This window comes from Microplitis mediator, chromosome 1, assembly GCF_029852145.1.
Source record: "Microplitis mediator isolate UGA2020A chromosome 1, iyMicMedi2.1, whole genome shotgun sequence".
In the NCBI taxonomy this organism is placed as follows: domain Eukaryota; kingdom Metazoa; phylum Arthropoda; class Insecta; order Hymenoptera; family Braconidae; genus Microplitis; species Microplitis mediator.
The window spans coordinates 12,395,791-12,418,728 of NC_079969.1; the positions used below are offsets into that span (position 1 = coordinate 12,395,791).

Sequence of the window (22,938 nt, forward strand, 5' to 3'; positions counted from 1 at the left end):
CCTGACAGCCAAGTTGGTGAGAAACTGCCCTGATAGCCACCCTAACCGTAAGTTAACTACAAGATTCTGCCGTATTTTAAAGGTAACTTGAAGGAAAGTGTTGGAAAGCAAACAGTTACCTTTAAGTTGACATTAAATTGTCTGTAACTTTTCATTCAATTTGACAACAAGTATTACTGTCAGGCAATGACGTTAAGTTGATTGAAAGTTTCACTTGAAATTGACGGCAATTTTTAATGTCAGATTACATTCAGATGACGGCAGTGGATTTGCTTCTACTTGCACGCAAGTATTATCGAGCCGTAGCTTACCCGAAACTTGTCGCTAAGTAACAAAAGTTACCTTTAAATTGAGGAAAAATTAACCGAAAATTTTTCTTCCCAGCTTTTGCTGTTAAATTGTCGGAAAATTCAGGCAGCAAAATTTCGGTAATTTCAATTGTCAAATTACTGTCAATTTCAAGCTAAAGTGGCTATTAGCTATTAGACCGACATCAACTTCGAGGTCAAATATCGGCAAAAAAAATTAACATCAACTTAACGTTAAGTTCAACGTTAGATGGTGGCAGTAAATTAACATCAATCTATGGTAAATTGTAACGTCAGATTACGGCAATAAATGAACATTAACTTAACTGTCATATTTGTTGTGATTCGTGTGACAGACGCCTTTAGTAACAGCCATTTTTAAAATAGAGCCCCTAGTTGCTTAGTTGTAGGGGACCGCGCAGTTACGTTGAAATCCCCGATTGTAAAAAAACAAAAGAGAGTAAACGAAAAAGTAGAAAAGGAAGAAAATAAAAAAAAGTATTGGGACTGTTTGGTGGTACATTTTGTCAAACAGACAAACAGTATCTGACATATTAAATCCTCCATTCATTATTTATATCTTGTTTGTACTAAAAATATATTTAATCTGTTATTGACTTAATAAGAATAAATTAATGAGCGATATAAAAAAATATATAAAAATGTGTCAACTACATTTAAGACAAAGTTTGACTTATCATATAAAAGCTCCGCGGACAATGTATATTCCTTTATTGTTTAATAGTCATATTAATGCGCGTACAATAAAAACAACTTTATTATAAGTTATTATATTGTTTTATTAAATATATCAATGCAATTAAAGAAAATTTATGAATGAATGAATTTTTTCTTAGTGTTCTTGTGTATATTAGTCACTGATTAGATTATACGATAGAATGAAATTGGTTATGGTGTCTTGCAAAAGTCATAAACTTTTTTTACAATTTTACGTAAACGGATGTATAAATTCTATTAGTATTGTAAATTAATAACCCGCATAAGAAAAATATTTTAGTTAAATTACGATAGCGATCAGTACTTAGTATTCGTGTGTTTATTTAAATCAGTAATAAAAATAATATTAAACATATCAGTTTCAACGTATATAACTTATAAGTATTTAGTGTAAATTCAAAATAAATTTAAACTTGATGAAGGTATTGAACTTCAATCACAGGATGGTGGTTCGGTAAGAATATTATAAGTTTATATTTTTAGTTTTGTTGATGAACATTCCACTTAATTTAAAATTTTGAATACTTTTTTTTTTAGATCTGATGGAGATGGTACTGAAAGCCCATTACTTGAAGAAGAGACCAATTCAGTTGACTCACCCCTAAGCCCAAATAGTAAACTTAATCATACTCGTCCCTACATAAGTCCTCACGGAAGCCACACTCATCATCATGATAATACTAAAGCTCCTACTAAATATGGAGAGTTAGTCATCTTAGGGTAATGTATTCTATGAAAAAATTTGAAAATTTCAGTCTTTTAAACTTCCCGCCGAGAAAATTGGAAATTTCAAAAAAATAAAGTTATTGGTTTTGGTCCGATTTTCGAGACCGAGTTTTCAACAGCTCTCAATATTTTGAGATTTCCGAGTATATGTAAATACCCTGATTAAACAACTGAATTCGACCGAATTAAAAATTTTAATTCTGCTCAATTCTGTTAAATTCAGTAAGACAGAATTTGAAAGAATTCAAAGATTATTTTCGAATTAAACAGAATAGAATTATTTAAATTCGTTTCAATTTGGATAAATTCTGGTTTTCCTGCCGAATTAGACAGAATTCTTTTTCAAGTTAGGTACCGAATTAACAAAATTTATCTGAACTGTATAGAATTAAAAATTCAATTCTGTTTAATTCGATCGGATTCAGTTGTTTAATCAGGGTACTCTATCTTTTGAACGGATAAACCAATTTAGACCTTTAAGGGAAGGGGGGGGGGGCAAAGGCGAAAAAGGCATATTTGTAAAATTTTTTAACTTCCCGCTAAAAAAATTGAAAATTTTAAAAAATTCGGGAAGTTAATGGTTTCGGTCCGATTTTCGAAAATGGAATTTCTAAGAGATATTGACGTTTTGAACTTCTAGGAAGCTATTCTGAATAATTGTCAATATCTAAAAGCTGTGAAAAATTGAGCTTGATCGGTAGGGCTCGTTCGGAGATATTCCAAAAATATAATTTTTTCAAAAATATTTTTTTTGATAACTTGTAATGTGCTCAATGGATTGATTCCAAAATCTAATCAGCTCTAAAATTTTATAAGCTGTGTCGAATGCCACCTCAACCATCAAAATCGGTTCATTCATTCAAGAGAAACCGTTGTCGAAAGAATTTTAAATAAACTTTTCTTTAGTATTTTTTAAATTTCTCGAAAACGACTAGATAAATCAATTCTAAAATTTGATCAGCTTTAGAACTCAATAAAACACGTCGATTGCCACCTCAACTGTCTCAATCAAACAACGTTTTTTTTCGAAAAGAACGGCATACAAAAGTTTTTTTGAGCTCGAAGAGCTCGAAAATGTATTTACAACAGTTTTTTTTAGCTCAAGGAGCTCAAAAGCAGCGGGAAGTTTTGGGGCTGGCCCGCAGGGTTAACCGATATACCGATTTTTTTCTAGAGATATGAATAATGTTGGTTTATTTATTTCATATACACGTTATAGTACAACATTTTAAGTATCTTTGAAAAAATTTTCAATTAAAAATATCAAGAAATAAGTTCATGACAAAGAACCTCTGGAGGCGTCTCGCAAAAAAGTTGTTATGCGTAAACTTCATAACTCGTTACCGGATCATCTGAAACAAAAAAATCGAAACGTGCTTAAAAGGTGAAATGTTTTCCTAGGTAATCAGGAAGAGTTTTTTTCCATTTTCTTATTTTTGGCAACATTTGAAAGTGAAAAACGCGATTTTCGCTAAAAAATTTCGGTGAATTTGTAATTATATAATAGAAAAAAAATGGTGCAAAAAGAAAAAAATATTCTTCCTGATTACCTAGGGAAACATATCACCTTTTAAGCACGTTTCGATTTATTTGTTCCAAATAATCCGGTAACGAGTTATGAAATTCACCGCATAACACCGCTGTTATGAACTTATTTCTTGATATTTTTAATTGAAAATTTTTTCAAAGATACTTTAGATGTCATACTATAACATGTATACACAGAAAAAACAGATATCTTGAGTCAAGAAAATATTTTTGAAGACAAACGTTTTCGGGAACCAAGTCAAGATTTTCTTGAGCCAAGAGAATTCGTCTTGGTTGGAGAAGATTTCTACTTTATCTGAGAAAATTTAGGTCTCCAAAAAAATTTTCTTGAATCAAGAATATTTACCTTCAGTCGAGAATTTTTTTTTTTTTGTGTGTATGAAATAAATACAGCAACATTATTCATATCTCCAAAAAAGAAATCATGAAAATATGCCTTTGAAGCCCCCCCCCCTCCCCCGTAAAGTGGACTTTGACGAGGCTTATTAATTTCTAGGTGCTGTGAGAAATTGAGATTAATCGTTACAGTGCGTTTCGAGTTATTCCAAAAACATTTTTTGAAAAATGTTTTTTTTTTTTTTTTTTGATAACTTTTAGTATACCTGATGGGTTGGTTTTACAATCTAATCAGCTTGCAAGCTCTATAAGCAACGTCGAATGCCGCTTCAACCATAAAAATTGGATTAATTGTTCAAAAGATATCACCCGTGTAAAAAAAATTGTTGAATAAAGTTGGGAAAATTGTTGACTATTCCAAACTTCAAAATGTCACACAACGACGAACTTGTTTTGAACGTTTTTTAAACTTTTAAAAATTCAAAAGAAAAGTCAATGAATATTCTGATATTATTAAGATATGCTAAAACAAAAAACGTTCAGAAATAGTTCAAAATCAGTTTTTCTTGAACGTATTTCGCACAAAAAAAAATGATGAAACCTAGTACCTTTGATGGAGTGTCATAAAAAAGTTACAAATGAGTCTAAAACGTTAATTTGTAGTATTAAGTCGATTGTTTTTTTCTTTGTATTTTCCGAAGTTTAAAAATCGTTTATAAAAAGTTTGTCATTGTGTCACGTTTTGAAGTTTAGAATAATCAACACTTTTTCAACCTTTCCTCAACGATTTTTTTTTTTTTACACGGGCGTTGTTAAAAGAATTTCAGAAAAAGTGTTTTTTCTAATAAACTCAAAAATCACAAAACTGATTGATTCTAATAATTTTTTTGCATTAAGAGCTAAAAAATTGTGTCGAATGCCACCTCGAATATCAAAATAGGTTGATTAGTTCGAAGGATATCGGCGATAAACAATTAAATAAATAACAATTTACTTCATTTTTCTCGGATAACGCATAATGTAATTCCTCATATGTTATAAAACTCATACCGACCCTTTGGCTTCATAATGTTTGATGATCACTACATAAATAATTGTAATCGGTTCGTTAGTTTGAATAATAGCATCATCAAAAATTTTGAAAAATCACTTTTTCTAACATTTTTTTGTAGATATTTCTATGTTATTCCGCGGGTTTTATTAAAAGTTCACGTAACTCTTCATCTTGATCATTTCTATTAATTTCTGTCCAAAACAATTGAATTTATCAATCAAAAACGATCCTTATTGATTATTTTCAATTTCTCTAATTTTCGAAGATTAATACGAAACGTCACTTTTTTTGAATTCAAAGGGCTCTAGAATACCAATGTATTCAAAGGTGTTGCCAAGCCCAAAGAACTCGAATATATATCAACAGTTATGTTTTTGAGAATCTTGAGTTCGAAAACAGCGGGAAGTTTCGGAGCTGGCCCGCAAGGTCAACTGTTTTCCAGATTTTTTTTTCTAAAACTGTCCTAGGTTAACATATTTTCATTTCTGTAGATATAATGGGTTTTTACCACCTGGAGACCGTGGAAGACGTAGAAGTAAATTTGTATTGTATAAACGACCAGTTGCAAACGGAGTGAAACGAAGTAAACATTACGTTGTAAAAACTCCTCACAATTCTCAAGCCGTATTAAATGTTAAGCAGCATTCTATTTCTTACACTCTTTCTCGGACACAAGCAGTAATTGTCGAGTACACAGAAGATGATTCAACAGACATGTTTCAGGTATGTTTAAATACATTTTTATTCATTTATTTAGGGTAAATACTCCAGTAGTTGATCGGGCACCAATAGTTGACCGCTACAATAATAATAATAATAAGAAATGTCATCTGTCAGCCAGAATGGCAGGTATAGATTTTTCTAAAGAAGTTTTAAAAATTCTAAACCCTCATTAGAGTGCATTCTGAAATGCGCTGCGAGCAGCTGCAACGCATATTAACAGCATATGTTACAGCTGCTCCAAGTTTCTCGCAGCGCCCTTCAGAATTCACCCAAAATCAGTAAAATTAATTATCAAATAAAAATCAAAACAAGTTATTGACTCACCATAATTTTTTTTTTTTTTTTTTTTTTTATTGAAAATATATAAAGAAGGCTTGAGCTGAGAGCTCACTCTGCCGTGAATACAAATAGTTATAGAAATCTTATGTACTAAAGCTCCGTTCGGAGGTAGCTACAAAATACAACAACACTTACATACTAAAATTCCCTCTAAAGGGTGGTAACACTGAGAGTTATAAGGCACTAAGTTTAAGTAACAAAATAATTTGTTGAAAAATAAAAATAAAGTAATCGAGAAATACTTAGATGGCTAATTAAATGTTTACATTAATAGAATTTATAAATTTAGCGAGGGCAATCACAGCCACTGAATTAATTTCACTTAACATGGCTTCGATAGAGTAAGGGGGATATGTTTTGTTCTTTATGAGATCTTGGATCAAATATTTTCTAGCCTCATCATATAATTTACACTGCCAAAACACGTGGTTTGGCTCTTCCTCAGACTCTCCACAAGGACACTGATTGGACTCTACTATTCTGAAACGAAACAAGCTACTAGCTAAAGAAGTGTGACCACTTCTTAGCCTGTTAATAGTTACAATTGATTTTCTGCGGAATTTAAAATTTTTGAACCACGGGTGTGCGCTTTCTGTGTAAAATTTGCGGAAATAATTAGAACCTTTGTCTTTACCTGTGGCTAGAAATCACTGATTAAATTTATTTCGAATTTTCTTTTTCCAAATTCCTTTTAGATCAGAAGCGGGGATCAAAAGTTGGGTATCAACGCCCACTAACGCACTTTCTTTAGCCAGTTGATCCACAATTTCATTATATTGAATACCCACGTGAGCAGGGACTCACCATAAAAATATTATCGGCGTATAACGCCATCTATATACAATAGGGTGTTTCAAAACAAAAAAACAATTTTTTTTTATGGTATCCAAAAATTAAAAGTATAACTAAAAATAAAAATTTTGGTACCATTCCGAGCTCTTTGTAGTGGTTGGTATCTTAAATTAATATCACTTATACACTACAATGATAACACACTTAAATTATAAATAACAACACCACAATTAACAGCAGTAAAGAAAGCAAGAGAGAGCAATATAGTTTATTGAGATAAAATGTTTGCTGTTTAGTTGTCAATATAAGACTGACTGACTTTAATCGCGCATCTATAAAACAAGAGAAGAAGGCATTTGTTTTCTAGCTATTCAAATATTTAAAAGATCAGTTTCACATTCGTTACATCTTAATAATAATATTAGGGTTTGCTTCAATCCATTTTTCTATTTTCCATTTAAATAACACGGGAAAAAATTTTTTTTTAGAATTTTCCAGCTCATAAACCAATCAACGGATTTTTATGCAAAACAAATTTATTTGTAGGAAATTGAACGCTCTACAAAAAAAGTCGTTATCATTTTTTGATAAATCCCACTGTTCAAAACTTATTTAAGCTTCAAGTCAAATTTATAGTCAATTTTGAGATTTTTTTACTTTTCCGGCGAAACTATCAGTCTTATCAAAAAATATCATAGGAACTTTTTTGTAGATAATTTTATTCCTCACAAATTATTACGAATAAAGTTTTTCGAAACTCTGCGTTGTTTTCAAGTTAAAAAAATAGATTTCTGATTAATTTTAAGAGCTTGACATTGAAATGAAAATAAATTGAAAACAATGCGGAATTTCGAAAAATTTTATTTGTAATAATTTGTAAGGAATAAAATTACCTACAGAAAAGTTTCCAAGACATTTTGTAATAAGACTGATAGTTTCGCCGGAAAAGTAAAAAGATCTCAAAATTTACTATAAATTTGTCTTGAAACTTAAATAACTTTTGAACAGTGGGATTTATTAAAAAATGATAAGAGACTTTTTTTGTAGAGCGTTCAATTTCCTACACAAAGTTTCATTGCGCATAAAAATCCGTGGAGTATTTTGTAAGCTAGAAAATTCTAAAAAAAAAAAAAATTTTTTCCAATGTTATTTAAATGGAAAATAGAAAAATGGATTAAGGCAAACCTTTATATTATTATTAAGAGCTCGGATTGGCACCAAAATTTTTATTTTTAGGTATACTTTTAATTTTTGAATACCAAAAAAAAATTGGTTTTTTCTGAAACACCCTAATATACATGCTTATGAAACCTCATCTAAAACAAAATACGAAGTTGTCAATGAAAATATAATAGTACACGGGAAAAAATGCTGGAGTAGAATTTACCACACCAAACTAGTAAAAATTTTACTACACTTTGTGGTCGCCGCAATGACAACTGTAGTAACATAAGCCACAGTGTGCGTGATATTTTACTACTATAGGAGTTCTGCTTACTACTGTAATGTGGTAAAACTTTGTAGTTTCCACAACTACTCAATGTAGTATAAAATACTTATTTTGTGGTTTTGGGAACCACACAATTTTATATGAATTGGTATCTGTTACTATTTTTGGAGTATACAATACCAGATTACTTGTACAATCTACTCCAATGTGTGGTAAAATGATTGAAAGAAGAAAATAACAGCGCCACCTATAACTTTTTTACTCCATTCTGTAGGTATTCTCAACTTGTGTCATTGTATTTATTATTATAAATAATATTATAAAACATTATAAATAATAATATATATAATTAAAAATATTTATATACATAATTAAAAATCGAGGCGTGCAATTATAATTTATATAATTTAAAAAAAATATATATATAACAAATATAATACAAAAAAATTTGTTTTGTATTACCTGTCATTCTTCCTTTTGCTTACCTCACCTACAACTTCTATTAAATTTTATTTCTATGCTCTTATCAGTGAATCGTGATTTTAATGCAATTTTTCTAATCATTGCCTATTGAGTATTTGTTATTTATTAGAATTATAACTTTTAAATCGATGTTTTTTATATTTTCTATTAATAAAAATTAATACTTAATTATTCTAAGTTTATGCTTATACGAGAATTTATTAACTACAAATATATTTTTAAAATTATCATTATCGGGTATTGATAAAAAGTAGGCTTTTGAAATTTAAGTCCTTATTATTTTAAGTTATCCATTAATAAATTCATTTTTATATCATTTTAATTTGATATACTATAAGTCTGAAGAATTTAAGATTAATTTTTATATTTTTATAACGTTTTCAATATCATAAAAACTAATGATCGTTATCTAACAGATATTTAATTAATACATTACGAATAAAATATATTCTACTATGTTGTGGAGTAAAATGAACCACAGTGGTTATTTAATGCTAGTTCTTATTACTACTTACTGTAGTAAATGGTACTACAGGTTGTGTACCACAGTGTACTAGTAACTGTTACTAAACGTGTAGTTATCCTATATATTACTAGTCAGTGTAGTAAATGGAACTCCATTTGTAGTAAATTTAACTACACATTTTTTTCCGTGTATTATTTGAATTATATTCCATAAATGGCAGCATACACATAATAGAATTTTTTTTGTGATAAATCATACAAAAATTATTTGAGTTTAAAGCCACAGAAATGTTGTTTTTTTCGCACTTTATAAAAGTTTTTGCGGTCATCGAATTTTTAACAAGGATAGTTGAAATGATAATTTAAATAATAAAATTGAAAGCTTACTAATCGATGATTAAGATGTTTATAGTAGAAATATGCAGTGGATTTTGGTTTGAGAGTTATTTATATATAAAGCGATGGAAGATTATTTTCATTTCTTGCTTCCGGGTGGAAAGCGTCAACTTTCGTCCCACTGTGCAAAACGAAGTTGCCGCTTTCCACCTCCGTCGAGGAGAAAAATAGTATACACTCCTTGGGCAGTAAATAAGAAAATCTCAGATCACATGTTTGTTGTCACATCTCAGATTACATGTGATCTGAGAAATTTCTTACTTTACTGCCTTAGGTGTGTAATATACTATTGTTGAATTGGAAAAATTTTAATTACCGATAACTTTTTTAACCCTTTTCCCGATAATCCGGCTCGAGGAGTATCGGTGTGAGCTGTTTAAGGATAAAACCAATCACAGTTCTTAGTAAGGCTGTGTGAGTAACGGTTCAATCGTAGTCGTGCATGGATGCGCCCCCTTCTACGATTTTTGCCGTCCTTTTTCTACTAAACAGGTTAGCACTCTCATTTTAAGGTGAGGTCAGGGTTTTAAGTGTGAAAAAAAAAAACTTTTTTTGCGATTTTTTTTCAGATGTATAAATAGAGTAAATTAATTTAAACATTTTGTACATTTTCAAGTGTCATTTCAAGAGCAGTCCCTAAAATTTTTAAGCGAAAATCTCCACAAACAAGCCGATGACGAAGCTTTCCCAAGAACGCCTTTGAGAAAAGACGATTTGCGGTGATCACTGTATTTCAGCTGAAAATTATCTAAAGTCGAGTACCCTTAAAATTTAGTTAGAGTATCATCAAATCCTCCCCCGAACGATCTCTGGTAATTTTTTTTTTTTCATTTCTACATTTTTGGTAGTCATAAAAACTGAAAAATGCTACTTTTTCACGAAAAATTCCACCATTTTAGAGGTGGAAAACCCTTTCAATGTAAAAAAAAAACTCAAACTCATCGTTGAGAGAAGATATTTTATATGTAAAAAGTGTGTACCAAGTTTGAAATGAATCGGTCGTGTAGTTTTCGAATGGTAGTGATCACGGACTTTGAAAAAGTAGTTTCGAAAAAAATGCGTTTGAAGTTTTAGAAGAAAAAAGTGAAAAAAACATTTTGTTTTTTCAACTTAGGGAAAGATGCGGCAAGGGTTGCTCTAATTGACTTGAAATTTTGGGATTACATTCTTTATGCCCTTTTTGATTGTTAATATCTCGTTTTAAAATCGGTGAAAAAATTTCGTTTTTTTTTTCGTTAAATATTAGACATTTTTGTTAATCTCATGTTTTAATTTCATCGCATTCCTAAGAAAAGTCGTTTTGCGAGTGAACTACCTTAAGTTAAAAGTAAAAAATCGAAGCTTATTACACCAGGTTTAAAATACATTCGGTAAAAACTATCGATGAATTTTAGTTTCACAGTTGTATGAACCCCCGAGTCGAAATATCGAGTGTGATTCCAGCGCCTCGAGCGTGTTGAGTGTAATTCCAGCGCCTCGAGCGTGTCGAGTGTAACTCCAACGTCTCGGACGTTGCAAATGTAAAATCCATGTTTTAAAAGCATTACAAACATGAATTTCATTTTGTAAATATAAAAAACGTAAATTAAACGTAAGATTTTCAGTACAGTGAAAATCCGAAATGGTTCATTGTTATGAAATCAATTCCCTCGAAGCAGGTGGTCCTAAATAGATAAGTTTATCTATTGTGGTAGTGAAAAATTATTCGTTTTGGTGTTTAATAAATGGTCGAGATCGAAACTACTCGTTGTATTAGGCTTATCGACTTTTCGACTGATCGATTATGTGAGGATCATTTGTGTACATTGTAGTATCGATTTTGACCAATCGAATGTAATCAGCTGACAGGTCTGATGATTGTTGTTAAAATAAGAACACATATTTAAACTAAATGTTTATTCTTCAAATGATTAAAATGATAAATTTCATTTTAAAATATTTTATTGAACATAATGATCAATAAAATTTATGTTGACGTAGTCGCGATTTTTTTTATAGATACAGACTAGTTTTATAAAGTAACCAACATAACTCATAATTTTTTACGCTTCAATTTTTAATTACCAAAAAAATATTAGCTCCATTTATTTAAGTGGCTGTTGGTTTATTAAATAATTTTTTTTGAAATGACTAGTGAACAACAGAAAGATGAAATCATAGCATTAGAGAGTATTTATACAAGCGATGAATTTTCTTACAAGCAAAACAATGATCAGTACCAGGGTTCATTGAAGATATTCATCAGTTTGCCAGAAGGTTTTTATTTGCTGTACAAAGATGACCACGCGAGTATGCCCAAAAGGGCGAGGTATCGGCTTCCGGTCGGCGGAGGTGGACTTAGGTCCCGTTACATTAATTAATTTGTACAAAGATGACCGTAACAAAGACGAAGTTGAAGAGAAAGTATCCATCAGTGATTTACCGCTACTTAAGTTATACATGACATTGCCCAAAGATTACCCAGACAAATCACCACCAGAATTTACTTTGTACTGCTCCTGGATGACTCCATGCAATCTGATAAAACTCTGCAGGAAACTCGACAAGCTCTGGATTAAATACAAACCGCAGGAAATTATTTTCACCTGGGGTGAATTTTTGCAGAATAAAACACTTGAATTTTTAAAAATTAAAAATCATTTAAATTTAATTAAACAGTACACGTTTTATAAAAAAAACTATAGATCTTATGCAGGAATAAAAACACGAGTTAAAAAAACAAATCGATTTGACAACAAAAAATTTTTCAAAGCAAATATGAGGAAACGCAGCAGGGATTGGAAAAATAATTTGAGATTTGACAGACGTGGAGTCGTCGACCGCGGTCCTAAGAAAAATCTAATCGAGATGCTAGTAAATTACAACGAAGAGCGGACGTCCATCAAGTTTAAAAAGAATTTTTACACGTGCAAAGTTTGCTTCATGGACAGATCTGGGGAGTCTTGCACACAATTATAACCCTGTCTTCACATATTTTGCAAGGATTGCATTGGGTAATACCTTGCTAACAACACCCTTAAGGTCACTTTCTGTAATGTCGTCTGTCGTGAAAATAGACGGTGCTTTGACATCGTACCTATCCTTTCGGGTAAAAGGATTATCAATCTTCTTTTTAACACCCTTTTTGCCGCCTTTGGACAGACCTTTATTTTTCCTGAGTGCCATAGCAATATCAGTGATATAGAAGCAACTGAGTATAATATCAATAGAATTAATTATTTCCCAAACTTTGATCGATGATAAGTAACCTCTAGAAGTTCCATGTCTATAAGAGCATTATTACAAAAATTTCAATGACATTTCACTTTTTTATACTCAATGACTGAATGAGCTCAAGTTTGATCAGCAGATAAGTTGGCCGAGTTGATCTGATTAATTCAATGACTCAAAAACTCTAAAAAATTATTTTCACGTGAAAAATTTTTTGAACAAAACCACATCCAGTCATTGACGTATTTATTTTTTTGTGACACTTTCAAATCTTTAGACATAATAATAGTCAGTTTGTTTAACGATTTATTACTGAGATGTCGGCAAACCTGTAACAATAAATTAAATGAATTAAAAATTCCATTTTTATAAATTATATTTATTAACCTATTTAGTTCTAAGTTATAATTGATATTAAAAAACTGCATTACATTATGCTTTGTATAATGATTTACTATTAATTTTTTTAGTTGTGATAAATAAAAAAAACAATAAAATTTTTTCACTTTCTATAATTGAAATTTATAAAAGTGTTACCAAAGATTAGTTTCAATAGTTTTTTTTAGAATTGACATAAAATTTCTTTTTTTTAATTAATTATTATAAGTAGAAATCTTTAAAGTACAAGTATTTTAAGTAGAGAAATAAAAAATAAACAGTTTTTTTTTTTCAGGTTAACTCAGAAGATGAAATATATATAAAATACGCAACTGAAAATTTATTAATCACTTACCATCATTTTCAATAAAATATTTTAAATTAAAATTTATCATTTTAATCATTTGAAGAATAAACATTTAGTTTAAATATGTGTTCTTATTTTAACAATCATCAGACCTGTCAGCCTGTCAGCTGATTACATTCGATTGGTCAAAATCGATACTACAATGTACACAAATGATCCTCACATAATCGATCAGTCGAAAAGTCGATAAGCCTAATACAACGAGTAGTTTCGATCTCGACCATTTATTAACCCTTCGTTACACGCGCTATACGGGGATTCCCAGAACAACATTACTCAAGCTAATAAGGTGCTTTTTCATGCTGACGCTTGACGCTGCTTTTTAGCGTCAAATTCGATCACGTAATAAGAATTTAACATGTGCACCACCTAGAAAAAATGTAGCGATAAAGCTAAATTTAGTTTAGCTTTTCTTGCCGGGTCATATAAGCGTCAAAGTCACTCAAACAATCGCATCGATAATAGTCGATCTTTTCAAAACAACAATCAGCTGTTACTTTGTGATTTCATAAATGCAGCGGGTGCTAAAATAAATATTGAAACATATCAGATAGGTTTTTGTTTTACGTTACCAGTTATAATATCGACTGTTACTTTGATTCTTTGACCCCTGATAGCCAAGTTAACCGCAACTTGGCGGCAATCTACTGCCGCAACCTGTCGCAAAGTAGACATTTTCATAAGTTGATGGCAACTTTCTGAGAAAGTTGTCAACACCTTTCAGCTTTTGTAACCATTGACTGCAAGTTTCTCAGAAAGTTTTCGACAGATTGCAGCGGTAGATTGTCGCCAAATTTATGGAAAACTTGGAAACAATTTGCAGTCAACAGTCACAAAAGCTAAAAGTTGTCGACAACTCATCGTCAAGTTGGTCGCAACTCATGTACACCAACTTTCTGATCAGAAACTCTGGTTATCGGGGGAAATATTTACAATGAGTTTTGAGGGAAATATCAATTATAAAGTACAAAGATAATACGTCAACTTTGTAGTATGAAAGACTTGATATCAATACATCGACTTTCGATACTCGTGTATTATTTATCGCTTAAATTTGACGCTAAACGCTATAAATTATCGCTACATTTTTTCTGGATGGCGCACAAGTTAAATTCTCATCACGTGACAGAATTTGACGCTAAAAAGCAGCGTCAAGCGTCAGCATGAAAAAGCACCTATAGAGTTGGCGTGAATACGAGTGAGACACTAGAGAAAGCGCGTGTAACGGAAGGTTAAACACCAAAACGAATAATTTTTCACTACCACAATAGATAAACTTATCTATTTAGGACCACCTGCTTCGAGGGAATTGATTTCATAACAATGAACCATTTCGGATTTTCACTGTACTGAAAATCTTACGTTTAATTTACGTTTTTTATATTTACAAAATGAAATTCATGTTTGTAATGCTTTTAAAACATGGATTTTACATTTGCAACGTCCGAGACAAATGTGAAATTTTTGAACAGCCACAACTTCTAAAGTAATTAAACGTTTCAGTTCATCTTAGAGTTTAATCAAGGTAATCGCTTATAGAATGAGTATAGAAAATTTTATTAAAAACCGATAAGAATTGTAGGCGCTCTGTTGGGGGCTAGCCTGCCTATATCCCTGGTCGATCCGAACTACGGTAATTCACGGTAAATTATGGTAGTCTTACCATTAATTACGGTCCTTTACCCCTAAATTTTGGTATACCGTTACCGTATTCTGCAGTAATTTTACGTTAGGTTACGATACTTTTACCGTAAAAATACAGTGCTTCGAAAGTAAAATTTGATTGTCTAAGTCGGGTTACAATTAACAAAATAACAGAAAGCAACAAATACGAAACTCTAACAATTACTTCTAATGCCGAAGAAATACACTAATAGCATAACACCAAACATCACAGTGAGAAATGGTATCGTTGACTTTAAGTTTCATTTACTTCGAATTTTTATATCTATTTAAAAAACATTTGGTAGGCGTAGCATTAAACGTTCTATTAAGGTGATGTTCGCGGTGATTAGCTTCTGTTACTGAATAGTCGTCTTGTAAAATATGACAAATCTTTCATTGTTACAGCGATTAGAGTATGAAATCGTTAATCACCGAGCTGTATAAATATGCCGACATTTATTGAGTTAGAAAAGTGTGTTTCGATTATTTTTTTGAGCATGAAATTAATGAATAATTATATATTGTAATTTATATTTATAATGTAAATTGGTGAGCTTGCATATTCATGAAGGCTGTCGCTATTATTATTTTTGTTATTAATATAAGGATTAAGAATTAATCTGATAAAAACGTTTAACATGATGTATATTACATTAAGGCTTAGTGCTTAAGCACTAAGTTGAAAGACAACTTTCACAAACCAACTCAAAATTTCGATCTGATGATATAAAAAATTCCTTTTATTTCGAGCTTAAATATCTCTTAAATGGTTAAGTTTATTAAAACAATCTAAGAGACTTTTTTGTAGAGCGATAAATTTCCTACGAAAATATGTATTACTCATTGCTGTACACTTATTTTTAAGCGAGTAATAAAATTATGCTCGTACTAAAATGGGAATGTATCATTACTTAGGCAAGGTTAAACGGCATGAGAATAAACTTTGTTGTTTTTTTTTATTATTTTTGAATCACAAATAAATGAGTTATATCATGGCCAAGTAAAAAAATCTAATTTGATAAACAATGGACACCCTAATATTACATTGTGTATATTTTGTGTTTTGGCTGTAATTTGACGGCCGCAAGAAGTTTTGACTTCATGGCCAAATGAATCTGATTATCAATTTATCTATCTATTGAAAAATTTTTTAGATTGGTCGATCATCGGAGCCACCAATAGACTTCGTTGTGATGGATACTTATCCAGCTACTGAAAGCGGTCCAAGCAATGAAAGTCGAATAGCCCAAAGTACAATAAGTAGATTTGCATGTCGCATACTGACTGATCGGGTTAATCCAGCAATCACTAGAATCTACGCTGCTGGTTTTGATAGTTCCAGAAATATTTTTCTAGGAGTATGTATTTTCAGTAAAATAACATTCAATTTATAGAATAGTATATACGCAGAAATATATATTCTTGTGTATAATAATTAGGAAAAGGCAACGAAATGGCAGGAAAATCGAGAAATTGATGGGCTGACAACTAATGGAATATTAATAATGCATCCTCGTGGTCCGTTTTGTGGTGGGGAAGCTCAATGTGGTTCATGGAGAGAAATAAGCGTCGGAGGTGGAGTATTTTCCTTGCGTGAAAGTAGAAGTGCTCAACAAAAGGGAAACGTCGTTGATGATGAAGATAATGTCCTTAAAGACGGCACTCTTATTGATCTTTGTGGCGCTACTTTGCTTTGGAGATCAGCAGAAGGTCTTGCTAAATCACCGGTTAGTTATTTTTTTTCAAATAGGTACTTTTGTTCATGATGTTCGATTTATAATAAGTTTGTTTGATTTTAATAATTTATTTCAGACTAAACATGATTTAGAAGAATTAGTAGATGCAATCAATGCCGGTAGACCACAGTGTCCGGTTGGGTTAAATACTCTCGTAATACCCAGAAAGGCAGCGTCAGATTCAGCCCAGCAGCAACCTTATGTCTACCTAAAATGCGGTCACGTGCAAGGTTATCATGATTGGGGCCAAGAAAAAGATAAAGCAACTAGAAGATGTCCAATGTGTTTAAATGCTGGACCGATCGTTAAATTATGCATGGGCATTGAGCCAGCATTTTATGTTGATAGAGGACCACCAACTTATGCATTTAATCCTTGTGGACACATGGCTACTGAAAAAACCGTAAAGTTCGTATTCGATAAAACACTTCTCGTGAAAAACCTTTTTTTCTTTTTTGTCTTTTTTCATTCAGAGAGTTTTTATTATTTGAACGTTTCTTTCAGATATTGGGAAAAAGTAGCTATCCCTCATGGTACGAATGGATATATAGCTATATGCCCATTTTGTGCAATACCATTAGAAGGAGCACCTGGCTATGTAAAATTAATATTTCAAGATAATGTTGATTAAATAACAGACTTAATAGCTTTTGACATTAATGTATAACTGTATTAAAAGTAAAAACGTTTTAATCATTGTAACTTTTTATACAATATAATGTATGATCCCAAATAGACTGTGAAAAAATTTTCGTATCATTATTATTGATTCCCGAGTAAAAAAATTTATATAAAATTAGTTTCCTAGGAGCTCAAAATGAATACAATATCAGGTGATATGGGGTACAGGGGTAAAGGCCCGGTGGGCTTCAACAGCGAAGCCCCACTCAAATAAAAAAAATTTTTGATTATATTTTTTTAAAAACATTATAAATACAAAATACAAAAATAAATATCAAAAAAGTCAATTTTTTCCAATAATGAATGTTTTTGATCAAAGAAATAAGATTTGTTGCTAAACAAAACGTTCTGGAATTGAAGAAATGATTGAAAACCGGAAAATCGCTCATTATGCGATTTTTGGCGAAAACGATAAATTTAAAGCTTCGGAGCACTAAGAAAGAAAAATCGAAGCGCTTTGAAATTTTCAGGGTTTTTTCGAGACACTGAGGTTGAAAAAAAACCGACGGTATCCTTAATTCATCCATTATATCCAAAGTTATACTAAGAATTCCCAATATCCTTAAATATGTCTATTTTTACCTTTTTTTCAATCAACATTATTGCTTCGAAAAAAATTTTTTCATCAAAAGCCACTATTTGTATCTTATAGATGATGTTTTGCAGTTTTCAAAACCCTACTTTCATTTCCTGTACGATCAAAATGTCCCGAGTTATCGATTGTCAAAGTCAAAATGAACTTTTTTGCATCTATCAATGATAACTCCGCTCTAAATCGTCCTAGAGACTTTTTAAGGGCGGCAAGTTGAAGGGCATTAAATCGCCTAGAAGAGCTTTAAGGTTAGATTATCAACAAAAATTTATTAAAGCCCATAGACTTTTTTTAAGACGAGCAAAAATTTTGAAATTTTTTTTCCGGTGGTTTTCTTAGGATCACTCCGAAACCATGCATGATAAAAAATTTTGAAGTTCAGATCTGAAAACTGAGCTACTTGAAGCTACAATTTGCTCTTTTGTTTTTGCTGTACGACCATTTTCCTCCGAGTTACAGCATGTTAAAGTGGCGCCATGTATTATTGGCAGGGAGCGCGACGAAAACGACATCTGATGGCTACAAAAAATCATGCTCGAGAATTATAAAAGATATATAAAATCAGTGTAAAAAACAAAAATTCGTTATAAAATCAAAATATCAAAATTTATAATGATATAAATAAAAAAGTGTAATTGTATTTTTGATAGAGAAAATTAAATTGAATATATTTCGATAAAAAAATTAAGTATAAAAAATTTTAATAAATGATAAACACTATTATTTTAGAATAGAATAAGGTTAACCGATAAAATCAAAACAAATAATATATGACAACCACAATGATAATGGTTTAAAAAATAGTAGAATAGTCAATTGAGTTTTTTAACAAAATTGAAGAAAACAATTTTATTTTAATTCATGATAATTTGCTTGTAAATCGTAACTAAAAAAACATAGTGTTTTTTTAACCTTCCTTCACACGCGCTTTCTCTAGTGTCTCACTCATATTCACGCCAACTCTATTAGCTTAAGTAGTGTTGTACAGGGAATCACCGTATCAATATATTATAAAATATTGTTTTAACCTCAAACGATGAGCAAAGGCAAACATTAACGACACAATAACTATTATGAACTATTTTTAAACTTAATTTTCACGTGTTTATATTCAAAGAGAGCATGATTTAACGAAATTGTATCCACAGCGAGCGCTGCGATCATTTCAGTTGTCCCCACCATATACTAGGCTCCCTGCCAATAGGTACACATACAATTGATTTCATAGTCATCGAGGCACTATATCATTACGGCTAAGTATCATTTCGACCGTATATCACCGAAATCGACTGTCGGCGGAAAATCACCCGTCGATATCGTAGATTTGGAGAAAAATAACGAAAATATATTTATAATCGAAAATTAATCCAAAAAATATAAATGTTAATAATTATTTTGATAGAATTTATTGACATTCGAGGAATATATAAGCAAAATAAAATTTTTCTTTTCAGTCTACGAATAATTAATAATTATTATTTAAATTTTTTTAGTTTAATTTTATGAATTTTACAAAAAATAGTTCCACTATAATACTTAGCCACTTTCTCTTTTAGCCAGTTTACATTTAGCCATATTGCTCGTTAGCCACTTTCATTAGTAGGCTTTACTGATGGTACCCATGTGTGCGCTAAGTAAATTTTTGTGCGCTAAATAACACTTACGGCAAACTCAGCATCTCAACGGCAATTTATCGAACCGAATAGTCTGCACTAAAATAAGACATCCTGCGTAGATAAAAAAAAAAATCTGAAAAACAGTTCACTTTGCAGACCAGCCTCGAGCCAGCTCAAGGAGCTGGAAAACATAATTGTCAATACGCGTTTTTGAGCTCTCTGAGCTCGACAATACCTTTAAATATATTGGTATTTTCGAGTCCTTCGAACTCGTAAAAAGTGACGTTTCGTATTAATCTTCGAAAATTAGAGAAATTAAAAATAATCAATAAGGATCGTTTCTTCAAATCTTGTTCTTGGTTATGCTTGATAAATTCAATGTTTTTGGACAGAAATTAATAGAAATCGCGTGCGAAATGCCAAAAAGGCGTAAAAAAATTTTTTTTTTGCCAATCACTTGGCGAACATATTCTAAGCTTAAAAATGAGAAAAAAAAATCTGTCTATCGGTTGACAGTGCGGGCCAGCCCCAAAACTTCCCGCTGTTTTCGAGCTCCTTGAGATCGAAAACATTGTTGTGAATACATTTTCGAGCTCGAAAATACTTTTGTATCCCATTGTTTTCGAAAAAAACCGTATTTTGTCATTTCTTTCGCCCGAGATATCTCACGAACGAATCAACCGATTTTGATGGTTGAGGCGGCAATCGACGTGTTTTATTGAGTTCTAGAGCTGATTAGATTTTGAAACTGTTTGGTTGAGTCGTATCTGAGAAATCGATAAAAAACTAAAAAAAAAAAAATTTTTTTTCCATAATTCGCCAATATTTTCGAGTCTACTTGATCAAATGATCTGAAATTTTCAGAAAAGTTGATGGCCAACAAGCTTTTTCGATTGCCGCCTTAACCATCCAAATCGGTTCATTAGTTAAAAAGTTATAGACCGGTCACACACATACATACACACATACACACACACACACACACACACACACACACACACACACACACACACACACACATACAGACACTCGGACATCATTCTAAAAATAGTCAGAATAGCTTCCAAGGACCTCAAAACGTTGACATCTGATGAAATTTCGATTTTCGCAAATCGGGGTGAAAACAATAACTTCCCAATTTTTCGAAAATCGTCGATTTTCTTAGCGGGAAGTTAAAAATTTTCCAAAGGCAAAAAGGCGTATGCCTCAAATTATACGCCCTTTTGGCTTTAGAAACTTAAACATTTTATGACCCAAATCCAAAAGGGCGAAAAAATTTTTTTTTTCTAATCGCCTGTCAAACATATTCTAAGCTGGAAAATGAAAAAAAATGTCGAAGCCCAAAAAGCGTAATGATCATTTAATTGGATTTTATTACAAAATAAATGTTTAATTTTAATGCTTCAGAAAATGAATTATAATTTTAATTGAAACTAAAGAAACTATGAAATACTATTCGCTACTAAGGCGCGAAATTTTCAAAGGTTTGAATATATATTTTATCGCATGGTAATCATTTTTTAAATCTTTCAAACGTTTTGAGTTTTTTTATGTTATAAGCATTTAAAGAAGTTCATTTTTCTTTATTTGAATCACTCAAAATAGTTTTAGAAAGAGTATAGAAAATATTAGGTGATTTTCAAAAATTCATGTACTTGAAGATCGGAACGTTTTTCGTGGAAGGAAAATAAAGAAAAAAACAAAAGTTATCCGAAATGAAACATTTTTCAAAAAAATTTATTTTTGGAATAACTCGACATGTACTGTACCGATCAAGCTTACATTCTTACAGTACCAAGGAATTAATACGCTGTAAGGCGCCAGTAACTTACAGTAGGAACTTACGTATGGCCTGCTCAAGATCTGCTCAAAGCTCGAGGTCAATTTTGAGTCTTGAGCAGATCTTAAGCAAGCCATGCGCAACTATTTTAAACTATAGTCTTCCTCCAGAATTGAGTTATAATCTGGCACGAATTTCTCGTGTAAGGCTTGCACTAGGCTTGCTATTGAAATCTGGTCACAAGTATCTGCAGCAAGACTTACGTAGAAAAAGACACATGTACCTATCGATCTTGAGAGTAGACTTGCTCAAGAATGGAAAGAGATTGTTATATGGAAAGTTAAAAAAAATGAAAAAATCAATTAGTATATTACACATCAAGGAAGGAAAGTAGGACATTCTAACCTACATTTCAATGATCTCTTAAATATTTAAAAATAATAATGAACAAAATAAAAATTTACTAAATTTTTTTTATTAAAAAATAATATCAAATTTTTTGTCGGTGGGATGATTGTGTTTTTTTTAATTTTTTTAATGCACATTTTGCCGCTGTACATTTTGCAATTCTATAATTCCTGCCAATCCCTTTGAATGAACCTTTGCCAAAAACATCTACTGTTACTCGTACTCGACGACCATCAGTTAACTTTTCCGGCTTGCCGAATTTAGCGGTTTCAGGCTCTAATTCTAATAGCTCTCGGATTGGAGATTTTGGAACATTCGTACTGAATTGCTCTATAAATATGAACACAATTCAAAATTGTAAATTCAAATTATGTCAACCCTTTGCACATCAACGAAATTTTCCACTTCGTTAATGACCGTGGAGGAAGCAGGAGCTTGCAAAGAATAGGACGATAAGAAAAAGTCACACTATTGCCACACAAGACTCAAATTAAATTGATTGTTTCTCTCCACTATCATTCACACGAAGATTCGAAAAAACTTTGACGCGCAAAAGGTTAATAAAGTATCAATGAAATAAGTAACTTAAAATGAATTATTCTTACCAATTTCTGCCTTCATTATTCTATAATATACATTCCAAACAGCATCTAGTGACATTCCACTATCAAGATAAATTGCACCAGCTAATGATTCAAAAACGTCTCCTAAAGCCTTTGGTACTTCAACATCTTCAGCCTCTTCACTGTCTTCTTTTCCAATTAAATAGTACTGAAAACATTATAACTTTTGTAAATATCATTGAGCATTATTTTGAATTTTTTTTTTTTTTACTGTTTTCGAAAAATTATGCTTTTGTAAAAAAATAGTATGAAATCAATTTGATTTTTCTTTTTTTATAATCAATTTCTCACATGTCTTTTTCAATTCTTGAGCAAGTTTGCTCTCAAGATCGATAGGTGCTAGTGTCTGTTTCTACGTATTGGCAGGGTGCGGAGTATAGGGTGGGGACAATCGAATCGATTGTAGCGCCTGCAGTGGATGAAATACGCGTTAAATCGCACTTGTCTTGTGAATAGTTAAATGAAAGCAGTGTTAAAAAATAAGAACAAGTGGTTGTTGTGTTGTTAATTGCAAAAATACTGAC

At 31.3% G+C, this 22,938-nt stretch overlaps 2 protein-coding genes across 4 annotated transcripts in view; one reads left to right on the forward strand and one right to left on the reverse strand.

Annotated features, from left to right (window-relative positions):
• Positions 1-711: 711 nt before the first annotated feature.
• Positions 712-17,447, forward strand: LOC130665837 (protein pellino). The gene is made up of 7 exons (XM_057466449.1): positions 712-1,500; positions 1,584-1,766; positions 5,202-5,433; positions 16,133-16,336; positions 16,418-16,705; positions 16,791-17,122; positions 17,219-17,447. The coding sequence occupies exons 1-7, from the start codon at positions 1,463-1,465 to the stop codon at positions 17,343-17,345; spliced, it is 1,404 nt and encodes a 467-aa protein (XP_057322432.1). The 5' UTR covers positions 712-1,462; the 3' UTR covers positions 17,346-17,447.
• Positions 17,448-21,848: 4,401 nt separating this feature from the next.
• Positions 21,849-22,938, reverse strand: part of LOC130665727 (endoribonuclease Dcr-1) — a 33,621-nt gene continuing 32,531 nt past the window's right edge. For all 3 annotated transcript variants that reach the window (XM_057466288.1, XM_057466272.1, XM_057466280.1), the window contains exons 15-16: positions 22,397-22,562; positions 21,849-22,121 (exon numbers count right to left, since the gene is read on the reverse strand). In XM_057466288.1, coding sequence (XP_057322271.1) covers positions 21,874-22,121; positions 22,397-22,562 — 414 coding nt within the window. In that variant the 3' untranslated portion in view covers positions 21,849-21,873. The remainder of the gene's footprint in view (positions 22,122-22,396; positions 22,563-22,938) is intronic.

What these genes read in the sequence shown, in the direction of transcription:
- LOC130665837 (XM_057466449.1), top strand. Translation starts at nt 1,463, where the DNA reads ATGAAGGTATTGAACTTCAATCACAGGATGGTGGTTCG. An exon ending in AATCACAGGATGGTGGTTCG is followed by an intron (nt 1,501 to 1,583) that starts GTAAGAATATTA and finishes TTTTTTTTTTAG; the next exon opens with ATCTGATGGAGATGGTACTG. An exon ending in ATTCAACAGACATGTTTCAG is followed by an intron (nt 5,434 to 16,132) that starts GTATGTTTAAAT and finishes AAAATTTTTTAG; the next exon opens with ATTGGTCGATCATCGGAGCC.